Below are 20102 nucleotides of genomic sequence, written 5' to 3'. Positions count from 1 at the left end.
TGAGGACCTGTTGTGGTGGTTTAGTCTGTAACTACATGGACAGGCTGTGGGAAATGTGCTGCAGCACTGCGCCTCAATTGCATTTTGTTGATTGGAACAATAACTGAACCTAAACAAACAGTGTTGGCATCACAAAAACTTACCTACAGACTTTCATATAACCATTAAAAAAGCAGCACAGGTGACACGGAGTAGTGTAACCACGGCTAAGATGTGTAGGGCAATGTCCTCTGGGTGTGGGTGATATTTACTGTAAAAGCTTAGGAGTGGTCACGTTACGCCCGTATACAGCAGGCAACCATCACTACACAGGAAAACACAAGACAGTAAAGTAGTGCTAAAGAACAATTAATCTGTCATTTAATGTGACTTCAGATTGTTACTATAAATTACTTAACAACTAGACCCTAAGACTATGTAGTGATAGTTTTTAGGGGGACATTGAAAGGATGCCTCTCTACTTCCAGGTGATTTAGAGGGAAAGGTGAAATGGCTGGATAACTACCAGAAGGTGAAACAGTTGAGAGATGCCGTGGTGTGGCTGCCTGTATGGGAGAGAGACAAGCGGGCCTTCATCCCTGAGGTGTGTCTGGTTATGTGTGTATTTGTGTGTATATATTTATATTTATGCATGTTTGTGTCTGAGATTCATGCTGGCAGACACTTCATGTTCCAAAAGCTTTTGTGTGCAGATAAGATAGTTCAATAATTGATCTGCATGTGTAATCAGATATCATAAAAAGCAAAGAAAACTGTTCACATTTTACAACACAGTGTGTCATTGGCTGTCTTAGCGACTCTCAGTATCAGTATAATAATAATAATTCAATCGGTACACGTGCCAAAAGGCCAAAAGCCTTTCCTCTTGGCTGACTGACTGCTTCTCTTTCAGAATCTGAAACATCTCTTAAAGGCTGTCACTCTGGAGAATCTCATTTCTCACAGAAGTCTGCTGCATGAAGGGAAAGTGGTGCTCACAGGTGTGTAACCCTGAAGAGCTCCAACACATTTCACATGCTCAGTGCTCCGATTTGAGTAAAACCTCACCCCATCTTTCTCCGGTTCATCGCCAGAGAACACCAAGCTGATCGATGTTTATCTGTTCCTGTTTGATGAATTCCTGCTGATCACAAAGATAAAGAGAAACAAGAAGGTACGCCGCAACAGACATTCAGTGTGAGGATGTATAGGCGCTTCATAACTTGCTCACACTGCACCCTGTCTTCCTGTGCAGCGGCCTATTGGTCCAGAACAAAATCCTCTCAGGATGCCACAGAACCAGGAGCTGGATCAGCGCCTGAAGGAGGGATGCACCTTCACGGTTCTGGACCAACCCGTCTCTCTGGACCGACTACAGCTCAAGAACATCGATCAGCTCAATGCTTCGGGTAATGTAGCGTTCTTTCTTTTTGATTTCGAGCATCAAGGACATGTTGAGCGCTCACAGAAGAAGCGAACATCATGCTGGGTCTTGACAATCTTCTCTCCGTTAATGTTCACAGATCAGTGCGTTACGTTGATGTTAATGGAAGTTTTGCAATTGTGTGCTTCCTTTGTAGCATCGGGGCTGCCTCATTCGTTTATAATCATGCACCAGAACCGCTACCAGCAGTGCATCGGTGCATTCATCCTGCAAGCTGCGTCAGAGTCTGCCAAGGTACAATTTATCTGAAGCTTCAAAAAGGCGTGCAAACTTATAAGAGCTGGCAGAGCGCTGGTTAGGTTCGGTTATGAAAATGTATTGCGTACGTAACACACAGATGTGCAACAAAACATTGTGATTTGGTAATTATCTCCAAACATATCTGCTTTTTGTGTAGCATCAGCACTGGGAACTACAACAATATGTTTTGTTTAGTTTTGCGGGATTTTCAAGTAAACACGATCACTTACACAGAAATCTGTATTGCCCTCATATGCTCGCAGTTACTTACGGACAACATATTATTGGAGGGGGTTTCTGTTTTTGTTTAAATGAGCTCATTAGTTCACAGACTTATGCATATTAGAGAATTTACATGACTACAACTTGTGGACATCTCTCAAGTAATGTCCTTTCTGAAATGGAGGAAAAAGGTTAAAGTCACTGTTGAGGGATTATTTTTCTTCATTCTCTAGCACGGAGTTAGTGATGGCCTCTAACTATCTCCTTTACAATTATAGACAACTAACTGCCGGATAATGAACTTCACTTCTCTTTCTGAACATCTTCTTGTGTCTTTCTGCAGAGAGTGTGGATGTCAAAGATAGAGGGTGCTGTCACGGCGCTGCTGAAGCTGGTCTCTCAGCAGCCTGCAGTCAAGAGCTCCTCCCTGTGGCTGGAGTCTTCACAGATATGAGGAGAAACAGCACTCTGTATACGTGCACTTCACTGTCTCCTGACGCCTTGTAAATACCTGTACTAGTACTAGGACCATTTTGTAAGTTAATGTTTGCCTATAAAAAGGCAGCTGCTGCAGTAGTGTTCAATAAAGCTCATTTAGTAAAAGTCGTTCTCCAGTGTTTTTCTGTTTTAGGAACATACATTCATTCTGAAATCAAATTCACAAAACAACTTCGCCTCAAGATCCTTGAGCTGATTTGGAGCTTTTGATCATATCACATGTTCTTCCTTGGCAGATGGAGCTTGGTCAGTAGTGTCTTTTTTTTTTTTTTTTAAGCCAACATGTACCAGAAGCGCTTGAAATGACGAATGAAGTGGTCAAACTCCATCTTCTGGTCAAGATTATCAGATAAAAGGCTCCAGGAGAGCATTAACTTCACATTAAAAAAAAGTCTTTCTTAGTGAACAAACTAGAAGATGTCATCAAGGTATAAAATACTTTATGCATGACTAAAATTAACAAACTTTCGGGGTATTTATTTGTGTGTACGAATAAAAAAATTTAAAAAACAGCACACAAGAAAATAGAAACATACTGTAGGTTTTATTTATGTTTGTCATGAAGATGAATTAGAAAAAATCAAATGGTGCATGTGAACATAAACAACGTTGTTTCTCTCGTCCCCCCCAGGTAAGCTGAGCTCCCCCTGGCGGGTAATACCGCTGACAGTGAGCAGAGGCATACAAGACGATGGCCTAAGGCAAACCTTCACAACCATCAAATATGATGACGAAACATGGAGAAAACGTGTGAGCCACAGGCCATTAAGTCACCATGCATGATCACTGGCAGCAACACCAAGCAAGCCACGATTCACTGTGGTGCCTTTTTTGTAAAAATAATTTAAATTAAATTTAAAGACACTGAGTCCACACACATTTTCACTTTTGTCATGTTTCTACATCCACAAGTGTTATATATTTCCATGTTCTCTTTCAATACAAACATTTACAAAGATAATTATGACAGCCTTATTATTAATGAGCAGTTAAGTACATCGAGGCTAGAAATGCTGAAGCCTGTATAAAGTCGGTGGTTCGTGGCTGGGTTTTCATAGGGACGAGCCCAGAATACAAGAAGGTGCAAATCATCTCTCTAGGTTTTAAGGGACTGTACATAGATAAATCACACATCCTTGATCAAATGCAGGCAATAACAATATTTGTGATCTCTAAGGTTTAGAAATAGTGCTTTTCCTGTGCCAATCTGAGGTAGACATAACAAAACCAATGCAACACAAAAGAGACGGCTGAACTTGAGTGCTTGCAACTAAAATGGACGATTTTGTTTGCGCATATCGATAATTAGGGAAGCCAAAGTCTGAAACAAGCTGCTTGTTGCAAAATGCCTGCATTGTCGCCCGGATTACTGTGTTTTCGTCTGCTCCAGTCTTCAGAAAATTGCACAAAAGATCTTACCAAGATTCTGTCAACAATTATAAATTATATAAAGCAGGAATGACCTTTTACAGTGTCATCAGCTGGACGCAGGATGGACAGAGAACCGGCAGCAACCGCTGCGCCTGAAGGCAGCACCGACATCCCGAACAACACAAGAGATACTGAGGTTCTGAGCAGCCGACGTTCATACAGTGCTTCTCTGCACACACACACACACACACACACACACACACACACACTCTCTGTTACAGCAACATCACACACAGCCACAGTTATTGCTCCAAAGCAGCTATATCACACACACACACACACACACACACACACACACACACAGAGTGTAGAAGCAGCAGGAAAAAAAACAATTACAAAATACACATGCAGGCAACTGCAACGACTGCATTAACAGTCTGCAGAAATTAACACGCAAAGAGAAATGTGGCACAGCAAACACTCACTGGACATAAAAGCCTCTCAGATCGTCATACATGCTGTGATCAAAATAAAAATAGGACCCTGCGACTTAAAACTCAAAAGCTTCACGCTTAGAAAAATACTGAAATATGAAACAAGCTCAGATTTTTCATCTCGTCTGTATTCCTGCTGCAGACATTCTTTGGTCATGAATTGGCTGAAAACTTCAATTTCATCAGACACACAAACACGCTGCCGCACAAAGGAAACATGCAGGAACCGATTCAACGTCGCAGTTGATCTCAAGTCCCGTGCAGAATAAACGCTGGTGCAAAAATCAACTGATGAGTTGATTTTCTTATTGACAGTTTGAACATTTACAAAACAAAAATGACATTTGACCCTAAATTCTGGAGCTGTAATTAATTTGCTTTTGCTGTGTTACACTGTACAACAACATGTTGACAAAAAGGATTGAGTGCTGAATTTACAATACATATTCTTGAATTTAAAATCACTACTTAATATTGTTAAGAAATCTTGTCCACAAAACATCAAATTTAAAGTTAAGCTGATAAACTAACTTGTTTTGGGGCCAAATTAACTGCTGACAGCATGAAATTCTGTTCAAATAATGATTTCCTGAAAGTAAATTTGAAGTATGTTCCTCAAAAAAAAAAAGAAGTAGTAAAACATTTCAACACACTTTCTTATCCACATGTCAAATCTGCATTACACACATTCAATGAAAAAATATCTGGAAAATATTTTTGTACTCACTGATTACTTCTTGAGTTATCCTTTTTTTCCAATAAAAAAAGGATATTGTGATCAGATCGATGTAGTCGTACACAGAAAACGTCACAGATATTTATTTTCTTTACTAAATAGTTACCTGCATTTACCTTTGTAGGGCAGAAGTGATTTTAAACATCGCCATTACAATATTCACTTCCCCCGGTCACTCCGGCAGTGTCACACTGACCTTTCACCTCCTGACAGCTGATGGATGCCAAACATCTTACAACACACACGCCAACCACCTTGCACTTGCTAATGATTCCAAACAACAACGGAAACGTGAATATGAACTTAACTTGGATGGTGTTTAGTTCTCACTGTCTCCGCTCTCTGGCAGTCCACAGGAGTAGCAAAGGCACAAAAACAGATACAGACAATCCCAACCATTCCCACCCCGATCCAATCCCATCATGTGGCTCTGGAGTCTCTTCATCAAAACCCTTCAGTTATTCCCCTCCTCACCAGAGCCAGAAATCACCTGCTGATGGGAGTCTTTGCACTGGGTCCTTAATAGTGTACATTAAATATGACAAAGACACGCCTTCTTCTGCTCGCTGTAGTAGGAAGTGGAGGGTAAAGGGGTGAGGGATCGGGAGGTTTGGGGGAGGTAAAGGGATGGGAGGGAGATCAGCCATGGAGCTCCTCAAAGCACGTCTCACAGACCCGTACCGGCTTTTTAGAGGACGGTGTGAGGGTGTTCCTCCATGAACACTCGGAGCAGAAAATGTTGCCACAGTGTCTGCAATGGTGCTGGATGTTCACAGAGGAGAAGGAGAGAGCGTTACATCCCAAAGTAGACAACTGAATGCATGTCCTGTTGCCTGTAAGCATCAATCCCTAAGACAGCGTCATTCTTACCTTCCTGACAGTCACACTGAAGCCTTTCCCACAGGACATGCAGTTCTGCACTTCGTGGTCCTCGGCCCACTTCCTGGTCAAACTCTGGGACTGCTTGATCTAAAAGCAGCAACAGCCAAAGTTACAACCAGAGAATGTCACGTTATTTGTGTGGTGATGCTATAAAGCATCCTGAGAAAACCTGCTGACAATCTTTTTTCTTTAGTGTACAATCCATAAGAGGCGCTTAGTGTTTTATGACCAACCTGGAGCGACTGGTTTTCTCTGCCGAGCTCCTGCATGGCTGCCGTCGTGTCGTCCAGCTTCTTCCTCAGCTCCACCACCTTGGCCTGCAGTTTCTCGATCTCGCCTTCACCCTTCACACACCTGAAACACAAGCACACAGCCAGGGTGATGTGTGTGTCTACATGTCTCCATTTCTATTGACCACATCTGTGCCATACAGCATTTTATTGTTATATTTAAATTCAAGTTTGACGAGTCACATTGTGCCCATTCACTTATGTACTGTACACACTGCAAATACAGCCTTGTGTAATGCATATACTGCATGTGAAGCATTGTATGCTGTATTGTAGACATGATGGGCAGAAGATCACAGCAGGTAATTGTTTAAGCAAACTTGCTAACTGACATTCAGTATGTTCATTCATGTAGTTCTGCTACTTTTGTCCTCACAGATGCCTTCTTGCCGGGTCATTCTACATTTTCATTTTTTCCTTTGCGAATGTGTCGCAGTGGCACGTGCAACAGCCCATAATACGCCTAATATATAATGAATGTCACCGGATAATTTAATTACCATTTGGTTCTTTAAAAAAAAAAAGTAGACTATATATAAATTAAAGTTGTAGGAGAGATGAGGGCAACACTTCCTTGAGGCAATGTTCACAGTGACTGATCAAAACATGGCAAGGTCATCACAAATTATAATTTGGTCTATCTTATCGTATAAAAGCTGTCCCCACACTCTTGTCTAGACATTATGACTTGTTGATGTTCTATTGATATTCTAATAAATAAGGCCAACAATTTGCTTTTGTTTCATAAAGAAAACGCTTTCCATTTCAGATCAGAAAGAAAACTGCGCAAAGCTAATTCATATAAGTATTAGACTCTGGGGATGTGATTTACAAGCATGCAGATTCATCACTACTGCAGCACATCACGCTGCATTACGTTTCGGAAGAAAAAACGGCTCACCAATCACGACTGCATTTGATCTGAAAAATGCATAGGTTGCTGTTTATTTCCAAGACATTGTTAGGCAAACGACGTACTTATATTTCCAGCCTTTTATCATTTCATAACAACATCTATAGCACTAGATTTACAAATCTAATTATTTGAAATGTCCCCATGGTGCACTCAGAGCTGGTAAACCTCGCTGGGCATGGAATGAGTACTTCCTTTAAAAAGGTCTTTCAGGTGGAATACGTCATGGATATCGCTGGAAGTCTGCGTGCCTCTGTTCTTTGTTTGGTTCCTTTGTTTACCACTAGGTACTTGTATGTTTGTTTTTATGTGAAACTGCTTGTGCTGCCTCCTCGACCAGAACTCCCTGGAAGAAGAGATCTTGTATCTCAATCAATCTATGTATTAACCAAAATAAATATCACACAGCCTAACTTGGAACTGGGCCTGTTTTAAAGAGATGTGTTAGATGCTCATTGCCAACCTTGTAGCAGCTGACTCCAGTCACCACCTCTGAATACAGCAACAAGTGATATGAAGGAGCTATTAAAAGCCATTTCTCACTTGTTACTTTACCTCCACATGCATTTAAGTATTTTTATGGAACAAAGGGTCATTTCTTGCAGGGTGACATGTTGTTTAAGGGAAACATCCACTCACCTTTCCAAGAGAGCCCGTCGCTCATCCTGGTTGTTCTGGACGGTGGCCTCCAGCACCGCGATCTCTCCTCTCAGCTCATCGGTCTGCTTCTCCAGTTCACCGACTCGCCGTTGGCTGCCCTGCCACTCTCTCTTCAGCGTGGCCACGTTTTCATTCAGAGCCGTCACCTGCACCCCCATCTTAGCTTCTTCCTCGTCCCCACGCTTCACCTGCTCTTCTCTGGCCCGTTTCTCTGCCGACTTTGAGAGAAAGCAACGATCACGTCACAAAAAGGGATCAGAAGGTTGAGTGAATGAACTTTGATCCACTAATTTAAAATAATGTTGGTGCAATTGGACAAGTGAGCCCACCAACTGATCTTGGACATTCTTGGTTTGTGCAAGGAGCTGCTCCTCTCTCTGGCCCCGGTTGTCCCTGGTGGCCTGGTGCTCTTTCTGCTCCTGCTCAAGGATCTTCTGTGCTGCCTCCATCTGACGCTGCAGCTCCAGTTTCTGCTGGATCAACAGATGTTTTGCTTCCCGCAACTCACCCAGCTCCTGAAAAGCAACAAATATGTAGCTCAATGATCAATGTTTGGTTTTTAAAGGCACTTATAGAGTCTTTAACAAGAGAGAAGCAGTAACTCCCTTCACCCATGGGGTTAAACTTCAAAGGGCTTGAAAAGGTTGGAGCTTCGGAAGTTATTGCTTCGACAATAGCTTCAAATCAATCTTAAGACAGCTTTGAAGAACTAAAAAATCCAATGCTTGCATCAAATTGTCGACTCAAGCAAGCACAGTTATGACTTGGAATGTGACCCTGATGACCTGTAGAATTCCTGAGTAAAGCTGTGTACATTAGTCAATAAGGCATGGGAAGTCAAAATGGGACTGAAATTGTCCATCATCAGCCCAGGCTCTGACACTTATTATAATTGTATTGAATTATTTTGAGGAATATTCCAGCCTCTCTCTTCCCCTTAAAAATCAAAAGGACATTTTTTTGTTGTGGCTTTTCATGAAAGGTAACTGACCTTCTTGCTCTTCTCGGTTAGAGTTTTTAATTCAGAAGTCAGTATGGTGTTATTCTTTTCCAGGACAGTCTTGGCTTTGTTAAGCTCCTCTAGTTTGTTCTTCTCCTTCTCCAGTTCCTCCTTTACTTGACCCTGAATGTAGAAGCACAATTTACAACATATTTACAACATATTAACCTAAATCACATCAAGTCACCTCAGTGTTTTGGTCCGTGCTGGTTAATCTGTTTGTCTGACCTGTTGCTCCTGTAGTCCCCTCAGGGTTTGCTCTTGCTGTTGGAGCTTCTGGTCCCGTTTTTCCAGATCCTGCTCCAATGAGCCCCGGCCTTTCTGCAGATCCTGGATCTGAGCCTCTAAACCTGTTTGATGGCTTTGGTTAGCGGCCAGCTCTTCCAGAGCCAAGTTCAGCTTCTCCTCTGATGCCTACGTTCAAAGAAAGGTCCAATGTGTTTGTTCATTTTGATAGCAAACATTGTATTCATCGGACTGCCAGTTCAGAATCATCTACATCCCTCTCTATCCTTAATCCATCTTTGTGAATTAGTTTAAAATGATGCAGCATCACATCTTCTGAATTAAACACTTAACATAACCTCCTTAAATTAATCCATGATCGGTTACGACTCTTCCAGCATGAACCTACCTTCAGGTCTTGACGCAGGGCAGAGACCTCAGACTCCTTGCCGTATAATTCAGACTGAAGCTTAGTGAAGCTTTCCTGGCTCTGCTCCAAGGCCTTCTGCAGCTCTGTTGTCCGGCTGTTCTCAGAGGCCAGCTTCTGGCTGAGCCCAGACACCTGGGCCCTCAGCTTACTCTCCTCTTCTGTCTGGAGGTAAAAGTCATACATGCACATTCATAAACACACACACACACACACATTACTCTCAATCCGCTCCAATTACAATAAGTGTAGCTGTGTTATTATGTACAATGGAAGTTGTCAACAGTATGGATGTCTGTATTTTAATTTTAAAATGCTACTTGCCTTCTTGACATGGACTTCTTGTAACTCTGCCACTTGGCCCTTCAGTTTCTTCATCTCGTCCTCAAAGGACCCCTTGCTCGTCTTAAGTTGTGCCCGCAGCTTTTCCAACTCCTTCTCTTTTTCCTTCAGAGCCGCCTGAGTGTTAGAGCGCTGCTGCTCCAACGTGGTCAGCTGCACTTTCAACTTTTTCTCTGCCTGAAATTTGTAGAAACAAACAGGCGTTTAGGTTCAAACAAACATTCAAAACAAATAATGCATGACTCAATTTCATCAAAAGCTTACCTCTACCATCTGCTGCAACTGCTCTTGCGATTCTTTCATTGACTTGGCGATGCCCTCATTACTCTTAAGAAGCTCCTGTCTGGCCTTCTCATTGGACTTTTCCTGAGGATTAAGACAAATTGAGCTTGTGAATGTCCTGGTGATGTAATTAGGTGGCTATTTGTTACTCCTTGTTGCAAGACGCATTTTCCTGAGTTGAAAAATAATATTGAAGTTGTCTACACAACAGCTTCCTGAACCTACCTTCTCCTCCATGACTGACTTATGGTTCTTCCTCTCTGTGTCCAGTTGACTCCGACTCTCTTTCAGTGCTTTATTAGCCTTTCCTAGGCTCTCCTGTGTAAAGAAAAGCTCCTTCTTTTGAGCCTCTTTCTCCTGCTGGGCCTTTTGTAGGTCTACTGTCAGGCTCTGGGATTTCCTGTCCAGATCGGCATTCTTAGTTTCCCCCTCCTGGACCACCTTGTCCAGGTTCACCTTCAGAGAAGCTTTGTCCTGCTCGCTGCGCTCCAGCTGCTGCTGAATGTCACTCAAAGCAGCTGCTTTTTTCTTCAACTCCTCTTGTAGTGTTGTAGTCCTTAACAGTGGAAAGACGTTTAAGTATGATTCATATACATATTCAATGCAGTGGAGTAAACCAAAATACTAGCATATTGTTGTGCCATCACTAAAATACTGCTACAGAGAGTTAGTTACGGTTGGATTTACATTAATTTATTATTAACCCATTTTAATAAAACAAATACTCCAGTACAGTTAACTCACACTGATTTCTCTGTTTCCAGCGAGTGCTGCAGCTCCTTTGCTTTCCGTTTGACCTCTGACCTCTCCTTCTGCAGCTTCTGCACTTCTTGCTGCACCTGGTCCCGAGTGGCCTGCAACTCCCCAACTTGTGACTCGAATTTCTGTAAAAAAACAAAAACAAGATGTACGTAGTCCTTCGAGACAGGAACATTTTATGCCTAAAATAACCCTTTTTTTAAAGTCCAACATCAGGTACTCACAATAAAGACTCATTACAAACCTTATTGAGGCCCTCCAGCTGCTCTATACGCTGTTCTGAGGCCATTAGTTTGTCTTTGCATTCCTTCAGACTGGCATCAAGCTGTGTGCACTGCTCCTGTCTCTCCTTGAGCCTTTGGTCCTCCTCCTCCAACTTCTTCTGAGCCTTATTCAGCTCCTTTATAAGATGGCGGGAGAGGGTGCAGGATATGAGCGGAAAAAGTGAGTAAAGTGAACCAGGAGAAGGAAGAAAACACATAAATCAGGGAATGACAAATATGTTCAAAGTAAAGACGTACATCAGTGGCATAAAAAAGGCGCTAACCTGCTGTTTGTCCTGCAGTGCATGCTGAGCCGTCTCCAGGTTGTTTTCCAGGTTAGCCTTCTGTGCAGCCTTGGCTGCCTCTGCAGATAGCAGCAGCTCTGTCTTCGCCTTCAGCTGAAGAAAAACAGACCCATAGAACCTGTTCTTATTTCAAAGAAATATCATAAAACACATACTATTTTTGATATATATATATATATATATATATATATATATATATATATATATATATACACACATTCTTTTTTTGTACACAGACATGCTTGTGAAGAGGCTTACCTGAGCATCTAGCTGGGCTACTTTCTCCTTGCTGTCTGCAAACTGGGTGGTGAGTTCAGTGACGGAGGTCTCCAGGGTGTGGGCTCGGTCCTGAGCTGAACGCAGCAGAGTCTTCTGCTCCTGGACCTGATCATGCAAGTTATCCTGGGCTTGCTTGTTGCTCTCCGATTGGTTCTTCAGCTTGTCTGTCAACTGTGTGACCTTTAAGACCCACATATACAGAGAAGTTGTATAAGCTCAAAAAGGAACAATGGTTCCCTGTAGTTGTTAAAATGAGCCATCCTATGATGCCAATTCATATAATAATTGTAATCTACCCAGCAGGTTTTGTTTGTGACAACACATGTATTAGTTGTGTCAGGTGTTGCATGTGTCTTCTAAAATGATATTACTTTTGTACTACAGAGAAGTGACTGCACCATGAAATTGGACCTGTGTGTGTCTGTGTCAGTGTCTGTGTCTGTGTGTGTGTGTGTGTGTATGTGTGTGTGTGTCCGTCCACCTGTTCTTGTAATCCATAGTTTTTCTCCTTTAGCTGGTTGAGCACAGCAGTCTCTCCTTCACCAGCCTGGATCTTGGCACACAAGTCCTCTCTCTCAGTTTCCAGCTGGCTCACAATGTCCTTCCCCTTCTGCAGCAGAGCCTCCAGATTCTGGATCTTCTGGTCTTTGTCTCCAATCTGACGCAGCACCTGCTCCAGGTCATTCTACAGCACAAGACAGCATAGCAGAAGGATTACGTGAGATATTTTGGCCGAAATATTTATTTTATGTTGTGTGAGAGGTAATATTTCCACATAGGCATACAGCATACAGTTTTTTGTTTGTGAACGGACAAAACGTTAAGCCATCAGCAACATATGCTATAATCTTATAAAGCCACTAGACACAGGGGCTTTAAATAATAATTACTGAAATGTTTACTCTTATTAATATATAGAGCAACATTGTCATGTAGCGACAACGTTTGTTTAGTTACAGCAAAATAACATTTAAGAGTGCAATATGGGGACGTTTTAAATCTGCATTCATCAAAAGCTTACATGTTTTATTCAGGACAGCTTCATAAGTGAGCGTGCAAGCTCAAGCTAAAAATAAAATGATGAAACTATCATCACAGTATTATCAGCTGACTTGTTGAAACACTCGTTTGGGGTCATTTGATGACATTTTATAAGACTGTTACATAATATTCAAAGAAGAAACATGCTGATTTTAAAACTCTCTGTACAGCACAGCCTCGCTTGGCTTTACACTCTCCAATATTATGAACAGAGGGTTTTTCTTGTGAACAGTACCTGAGCCTCGCGGAGTTTGCCATTTGTGTTTTGCTGCAGCGCCTGCAGCTCCTGGTGCTGCTGCTTAGCTTTCTCCAGTTGGTGCTGCACGTCTGTATTCTTAGTGGCACTCTCCTTCAACTACAGAAGCAAAACAGTCATTTTGTGCATTGTGAGGTTTCTGTATCATCACTTGTATCAAAAAAAGGAGGTCATTAGGAGATCATTCATATAATCACTTGTTTTTCTGCATGGATCATTGATTCCCTGGTGTCACTCAGTTTTAACCCTAATAAATAAATCTATATTAAACTACACTTGCATATCTTTCAATACATTGTATCTTACAATGCATACTTAAGCATCATTTTCTATTAACAGATGTTCTGTCTGATCTATCACATTAATTCAGTTTCCCTGTAGCGATCATTTAAGTTCCATCTGATGCCCACCTGTTCTTCTGCACGGGATAGTTTGAGCTGTAGGTCGGCGACTTGCTGCTCGCGGTCTTTTAGTTTCTCACCAGAAAGCTGCCTCTGTTCTTTAAGACGACCTTGCACTTCGCCCAGCTGTCTCTCGGCCTCCAGCAGTTTGGCGTGCAGCTAGGAAGAGCACATAGAGAGGGGTGATGATTAAGTAGGAAGTGCAGGATGACCACACTAATAGCAAGAAATACAGCAGATACTTGAATGCACTCACCTGGCTGATCTCAGTCTGCTGCTGAGCTCCTTGGTTGTCTTTTTCTTCCCTTTGGTGTTCCAACTGTTTCCTCTCCACCTTCAGCTCTGCATGCTTCACCTCCAGCTCCGTAATCTCATTCTTCAACTTTCCCACCTCCTCAACCCTCTCTCCAAGCTCCGTCAAGGCCTTCTTCAGGGAGGCTTTTGCCCCTGTGGCCCGAGCCTGGAGCTCTTGAACCTCCAGATCCCTCGCTCTCAGGCTGCCTTGAGCTCCCTTCTTGGCAGCCTTCTCAGCTCCCAGACGCTCCTCCAGTTCCTGGTACGCTTTCTCCTTTCGTGCAAGATTTTCAGACAGGCTCTGGAGAACAGAAGAGGATAACATGAGGCAGATTGCCCAGAAGTTTGGGAATTATAGGAATGATAGATGTCCCTGAGTAAGACGGAAAGCCAGGGGGCAAATAGATGAAAGCGAAACTATAAACTCTAGCAAGTAAAATCCTTGTTTTAGGGAGTAGGGTCTCAAAAAAAAAGGATCAGTATTGACACTGATTGAAAGGTTAGGCCATTAATTAAGCCACACTGTAACCATTTGTCTGCTCTATATAAAACAGTTGCAATATACGCCATGGAAAAGAACAGTCAGCTGTCAAGAGTAATGTGAGGTGTGGTATTTCGAGGGAAAGGTTTACGACACAGGACTTGGAATACCGTGTTATGTGACAGCACCCGGTATTAAGATCTGGCAGTAAACTTGGAAACATGGTGATAAAGAACATAATGTTGTTAATAGTGGAGCGTGCTGCTAACTAAGGAGTGTGACAGGACACCTGGACTTCCCAATAAACCTCTGCAGGCCACCACATCAGTCGGACAACATTAACAACCCTCTGCAGACACTTTATCCCCTCCTCTTCTGTTCATCCCTCTGCTTCACACGGCCTCGTTACCGAGTTTCTCTTGTGTCATTGTGATAGCTCTCTGCTGGGTCTCTCACCTCTAATCCTGGAGTTACAGACCAATGAAAACCCCTGTTCGTCATTCACCTATCTGTTCTTAGTCCTAATCCTTTGTGTCTCACTTTCTGCTCCATCTCTTTTGTCTCTATTCTTATGAGGTAAGTATCGTTATCAGATCTCAGGGTATCCTGTTGTGAGGAGAAGCTTAAGGTGGGTGCACTGTAATCCCCCTCTTACTCAGAAACCTACTTGGTAGAGACAGCATTGACAGGCCTGATGTGAGGATTCAATCTCTGGCAGGAACAAGAGACATGGCATGGCAGAGATCCCCCCCTGCTGGTATATTTATAGAGCTGCATGTGGTTTTTGTATCAACATGTCTGGGTTGCCAAAGAGGGCTGGTGACAGCAAGGCATTGTGATGGGGCCTGATGCTGGGCTACAGAGGAAGGTTTACAGAAACTGAGATGGTGTGCTCTGTACTTGAGGGGCGGCTGGCAAGGCTTATTAACATTAATGAAGTAAAATTAAATCATACACAATCATATGCTATACAATGTGTGGCAGATACTTCAGCAGACATATTTGGCCTGCAGAAATCTGCTTCATGTCTGTGTCACATGACGATAATAATTGTCGTTGTTGGTGTTTGTGGTACCTGGCTTTGCTGCTGCAAATTATTCAGATCGCTCTGCAGCTGGTGGATCTGTTGTGTGTAGACAGCTGCTTCCTGTGGACCCTTCTCCAGCTCTGCTTTTAGTTGGGATATAGTCATCTGCAATACAATAGACACACATGTTACACTCTTTTGCAAAACATTGAGTGGACATTCAAAGAACTGAAACGCCACTGTGAAGGAATGTCATAAAAGAAGAAAGCAAACCCAACATGGATGAGTACCAACAAGGATTCAAATGCACAGAAATGCAAGAAAAACCTGAATAGGTAACTCACAATTAAAATAAGAAATTCTGAACAACTTCTCAAACTCAGAGTAACTCAAAAAGATGAAAAAAGAGTTTGGGGCCAACTTGAAACAACATGTTTCACCTCCAGTTTACGAATCTTGAAGAAAGAGTGAGTGTTGTGGAGGGATACAGTGTGTGAGGAGCAAAAGAAGGAGGGGAGGAAACGAGACACATACAAAAGGTGAGGCAAATACAACAGCAAATGTCTCAGAGACAGATGCTACGGGGATGAGAGAATAAATAATCCAATTCACAAACATTTATCAAATTTAATTGTGACAACATCGTGCTGCGGCAGCATTACGCAAAACATTGTATTCAAAAGAGGGCTTGTGTTTTGTATACTTTTGGAAGTGCAGGGGATGACATGTGAATTGTTGTGTTGTTTTAGATGCAACACATCAGGAAAAGGTTCAAGTGAGACTCTGCAGAGCGACATGTCATTAAACCAGGTGGTTTGGTTTCCTCACCTCTGAGGTAGTGTAGTTAGCCTGCAGCTGCTCATAGTGGGATTTGAGGCATTCAGACTCTACCTCCCTCTCACGGGTCATACTGTCCATCAGCGTCTGGACCTGCACCAGCTCCTTCTGCAGTACCTCCACATCCTCCACTCCCGGCCGCTGCAGCTAGGGGGCAGAACAGGGACACTGTTAGTGGCAGACAGTGGGAACAACAGAATGTTTGGTATCAAAATCCATCAAAACTAGATTTTTAGTTATAGCTAAAATTATCAAGTGTCTCCTTGAAGCTCCAGAACCAAACCTATATTTGTATGACGCCTCTAAAGCACTCTGAATAGTAACTAAACAAAGTCATAAAAGTTCAACCACACAACTCTAATTTTATGTTTCATGTTTCCATAATAATGGTTTGAATTTTATCGATTCAACGTTATTCTCTCAAACATAAGCACTAGACTCAAGCCTAGTGAGAAGAGAATACATACTAAATGGAAACTTAGTGTGTGCTGTACCAGTTCTGTTTGGAGTCCTTCATTTTCCTGCTTCTCTTTCTGTAGCTGTTCGGTCAGTTTGCCCAGCCTCTCGTCAGCAGCCTCCCGTAGGCTCTTCTCCTCATCATAGCGGGACTTTAAGTCTGTCAGATTCAACGATTCAAAATATTTGATTGTATCCAAATAAACATTTTAACAAAACACCAACTTGTTCACATCATTCAACGGATTTAAGGAATTATCAGTGTCAAATGCAAAACCCATGCCGTTAGTCCATAAAACCAAACAAAGGAACAATGTACGCAAGACACAACACAATGGATAGATTGAGCAAAGGAGTGGTTTAGTACAAGAGTACTTTAGTGTTGTTAAATGATGCAAACCCACAGAATTAGGCCTCCCAGTATCCTGGCGCCATACTAACCTACTGTCTCTGTGGCCAGCTGGGCAGCCTTCTGCTCAAACAAGTCTTTCATCTGCTTGATGTTGAACTTTTCTGTCTCTGCTTCATTCAACTTCTTTTCAAGGGCTGAGAAAATAGCACCATATATTAGTGATTGATGTTTGGCATCTTTTTCCACAGTTATCTTAAGTATAATGTTTCATACCTGAATCATCTGAGCTCATCTGTCCGTCATTCTGTGGAAATGAGGGAAAGAGAGAAACATGTACAGTAAGAGTAAGCATTTCAATCATGTTTTATCAATCAGTTTTATATTCAGAAATTCATTATAAAATATATTAAACATCTTGAAGGAATTACTTGCTTCAGTTGTCCTTGGACTTTGTCCAACTCCTTCTTGAGCTCTTCAGAGAACCACTTTTCCTCCTATACAGGTGAAAACAGAGAAGCTAAATAAAGTATTTGTATGCACCGACAATTTATAGACCTCTGTTGGGTTGAGAAACTCCACTGTACCTTGAGAGTAACATGCAAGTCCTGAACTTCTTGCCGCAGCATTGTAAGGTCTTCCCTAAAAAAGGAGAAAATAGCTCATTCACAAAAATATACAAACTAAGATTCTGTCACCATACATGTCACTCACTCAGTCATAAAATATGTGACAGTAACATCTCTGTATCTCACCGAGTGGGGGCCATATGAGCGGGTAGGTCTCCAGTATCATGGAACAGCTCATAGTGCTTAAACAGCTCCTCTGCAGAGTTGTGAGACTTCATACATTGAGGACAGATGAAGCCCTGAACACAGAAACACACCATAGGACTCAACCATTCGATAATAACTTCTTACATTTTGCAGATCTGGTTCAAGGGTAGAAAGAAATGCTAAAAAAAACGGGTGTCCGTCCACGTTACCTCAGACGTCTGATCGTGGTTGAGGTCTGTGCTGGGCTGCTCTGACTCTGCATTCTGGGAGCCTCCCTTCCCAGGAGTCTGAGGAGCAGAAAATAGATCGAATTGATCTGAATGTATAACAGCACTCCTGCACTAAAAGCCTCAAAACAAATAGCTCTACACTGGAATGTTGTTGTATCATCTATTTGAAAACATACATATTTCAGACAGTTATATTGAGATTAACAACCCTGTAGTATGTGGTGACATAGGTTGCTGTAAAATATCATCCAGATAATGAGAACATTTCACGGAAAACGGCTGTGGTTCCAGTTCAACGTTGTAATTAAAAAACAGTATGTGACACTAAAAATGAATAAGCTACTTGAACATGCATTACTTCAAAACTGCTCAGTCCATTGGCCTGAAGCACACATGTTGTGGTAGTGCCACTGATGGATCATTCACAAAAAGGGGTTTGCTTGGGCTGGTGATAGTCTGCATGAATGAATCGGGTGAATACTTGGGTTTGTGTGTTGGGAGGGGGACTAAAAGCACTTTGAACAGAGTTATCTCAGAGCCCAGGACGGTAGACAAACACCCCTTTCAAGGCAGGCAAGTATTTTACATCATTGAACAACCTTAGAAATCATACAAACTACATACAAAAACAACAATACACTTAACGAAGAACAACAGGACTTATTTATTCAACACGGGTCTTGTGCATTAAAGAGAGCTACCTACTACACAATTAAGCACAGCGTTTAAAACATGTTTAAATCTCCATCATCACCACTGTAAAAATAAACAAATTATGGTAATAGTAGATAACTCCAACATAATATAGTAATACAATTAATTGGTATTATTATCTTGGCAATTGTATATGTAATGTATGATTGAATGTTGACCAATTCAGTGGCTCACTAACGTTATGATACAGAGGACAGATGTGGACCAGAGCAGACAATCCAATTGTTTCCTATTTGCCCCTCAACCCGTAATAATGCATGTGTTGTCAACTACACTGCTTAACTAATTAACTACTACTGTAGGTCTATATGAAGACGCTACGTTATACAAAATAAAACAGTCATTCTTAACATAAAATATGTTTATTTTGTGTTGCTTCCTAGACGTTTGCATTAAATCCCTCGGGAGGTTACAGGTCCCAGTCTGACAGTCCCTGACCTACATGCATGTTGTAAAATGGATTTTCCTGGTTACAAGGCCGGAACTTCAAAGTGTACACAATGATGCGGTTAACGTTTGCAATGCACTGTGGTAAATGTAGTCTTATAGCTAGCCAAGTAGCTAACCTCTTACTCCCACATGAAGGTTAGGTTAACTACAGTGACAAGCTGGTAATTTATCCGGACAACAATGTCAGAATCAACATTTGCTAGTACAAGCCCAATTTGCGTTAGTTAAAACAAATGTTGTTGTTTCAAGTTGCGGTAAAAACCACTGACACGGGACTTCCCAACAGTCAATCTCTCGCTAACGTCCGCGTTAGCATGTGATGATTGGACGATGAATTAACCTACTGCTATAACATAGCTAACGTTAGCGAACAAGAACCATGACAATGCAATGATTAAATTACGTTAGCTAGCTAAGTTATACCTCGATTAACCCTAGAAAATAGAACGCGTCGGTTTAGTTTGCTACTGCATTACAGATTACAGGTGCTAGCTTGCGATTTCCCTGTCAGGAGTCACGTTAGCATCAACAGACCGAACCAAGTTAGCTTTTTGACGGCTAGCTGTATCAACCCCACAGGGAGCGCTTGATATGCCTATTGCGATCTGACGATGTAGCGGGGTATTTTTTCCAATCGAGGAACTCCCTTTGAGAAAAAATAACCCCGCCCACCTACTCCACGCTGTGTTTTAAAACGTGCGTCCCCAACATGAAAACAGACACGGATAGGCCCGTGTCTCCCGAGGAAAACGACTCGACTTTAACCAAACAAAAGCGATACGGTTGACTTTGTTGAACCAGAAGCTTACCATCTGAAGTATCCGTCTGAGCATGGCCTCGTCTGTGTTTTTCCCCGAACACCAAATCCAATCAGTTTTCGAAATGCAAAGTTTACGTCGCTGTACAACGAACACCTGACCGAGCTCAGACAGCAGCGGCGAATGGGCGGGTCATGGGGAGGATGGTTTAGCAGGACACACAGCCTGGCTATATTCAAGATGATAAAAGAAAGTGCTGTCATAGTCCTACTGCACTGATTAAAACAATATCGCAAGGGGGATGATCAATAAAGGTTTTTTTATTTATTTTTATTTAAAGGTTTTATATACAAACACTGTGGCACACTGCAGAAAAGTCACAAACACAAACACAAATAGAAAAAAAAGATTGTTCGTGAAG

General features: G+C 42.1%; 2 protein-coding genes across 4 annotated transcripts in view; one reads left to right on the top strand and one right to left on the bottom strand.

Annotated features, from left to right (window-relative positions):
* Positions 1 to 2483, top strand: part of plekhg7 (pleckstrin homology domain containing, family G (with RhoGef domain) member 7) — a 12177-nt gene extending 9694 nt beyond the window's left edge. For both annotated transcript variants that reach the window (XM_034536143.1, XM_034536142.1), the window contains exons 12-17: positions 468 to 583; positions 893 to 980; positions 1074 to 1153; positions 1235 to 1388; positions 1560 to 1657; positions 2229 to 2483. In XM_034536143.1, coding sequence (XP_034392034.1) covers positions 468 to 583; positions 893 to 980; positions 1074 to 1153; positions 1235 to 1388; positions 1560 to 1657; positions 2229 to 2339 — 647 coding nt within the window. In that variant the 3' untranslated portion in view covers positions 2340 to 2483. The remainder of the gene's footprint in view (positions 1 to 467; positions 584 to 892; positions 981 to 1073; positions 1154 to 1234; positions 1389 to 1559; positions 1658 to 2228) is intronic.
* Positions 2484 to 2908: 425 nt separating this feature from the next.
* On the bottom strand, positions 2909 to 19872 carry eea1 (early endosome antigen 1). Of its 2 annotated transcripts, XM_034535005.1 has the most exons (29): positions 19733 to 19872; positions 17739 to 17816; positions 17509 to 17621; positions 17341 to 17395; positions 17185 to 17250; positions 17030 to 17060; positions 16846 to 16950; positions 16443 to 16564; positions 15940 to 16095; positions 15160 to 15276; positions 13566 to 13904; positions 13319 to 13468; positions 12888 to 13007; positions 12093 to 12296; positions 11591 to 11791; positions 11312 to 11425; positions 11009 to 11164; positions 10750 to 10889; positions 10231 to 10561; positions 9988 to 10089; positions 9706 to 9900; positions 9364 to 9546; positions 8958 to 9143; positions 8721 to 8852; positions 8059 to 8244; positions 7709 to 7947; positions 6100 to 6220; positions 5855 to 5953; positions 2909 to 5746 (listed from the first exon to the last, which is right to left on the bottom strand). In XM_034535005.1, the coding sequence occupies exons 1-29, from the start codon at positions 19754 to 19756 to the stop codon at positions 5624 to 5626; spliced, it is 4188 nt and encodes a 1395-aa protein (XP_034390896.1). In that variant the 5' UTR covers positions 19757 to 19872; the 3' UTR covers positions 2909 to 5623. The 2 variants fall into 2 exon arrangements, with proteins under 2 accessions (XP_034390896.1, XP_034390897.1); XM_034535006.1 differs by lacking the exons at positions 17509 to 17621; positions 17739 to 17816; positions 19733 to 19872 and having other exon boundaries at positions 17189 to 17250; positions 17341 to 17388.
* Positions 19873 to 20102: the final 230 nt, after the last annotated feature.

The sequence above is a fragment of the Cyclopterus lumpus genome, chromosome 6 (assembly GCF_009769545.1).
Source record: "Cyclopterus lumpus isolate fCycLum1 chromosome 6, fCycLum1.pri, whole genome shotgun sequence".
In the NCBI taxonomy this organism is placed as follows: domain Eukaryota; kingdom Metazoa; phylum Chordata; class Actinopteri; order Perciformes; family Cyclopteridae; genus Cyclopterus; species Cyclopterus lumpus.
Note: the sequence above shows the minus strand (reverse complement) of the source record. Positions and strands in the feature narration are given on the sequence as shown.

What these genes read in the sequence shown, in the direction of transcription:
- eea1 (XM_034535005.1), bottom strand. Translation starts at nt 19,756, where the DNA reads ATGCTCAGACGGATACTTCAGATG. An exon ending in GCTGGCCACAGAGACAGTAG is followed by an intron (nt 16,565 to 16,845) that starts GTTAGTATGGCG and finishes TGAATCTGACAG; the next exon opens with ACTTAAAGTCCCGCTATGAT. An exon ending in CGACGGGCTCTCTTGGAAAG is followed by an intron (nt 6,221 to 7,708) that starts GTGAGTGGATGT and finishes CTTGTGTTTCAG; the next exon opens with GTGTGTGAAGGGTGAAGGCG.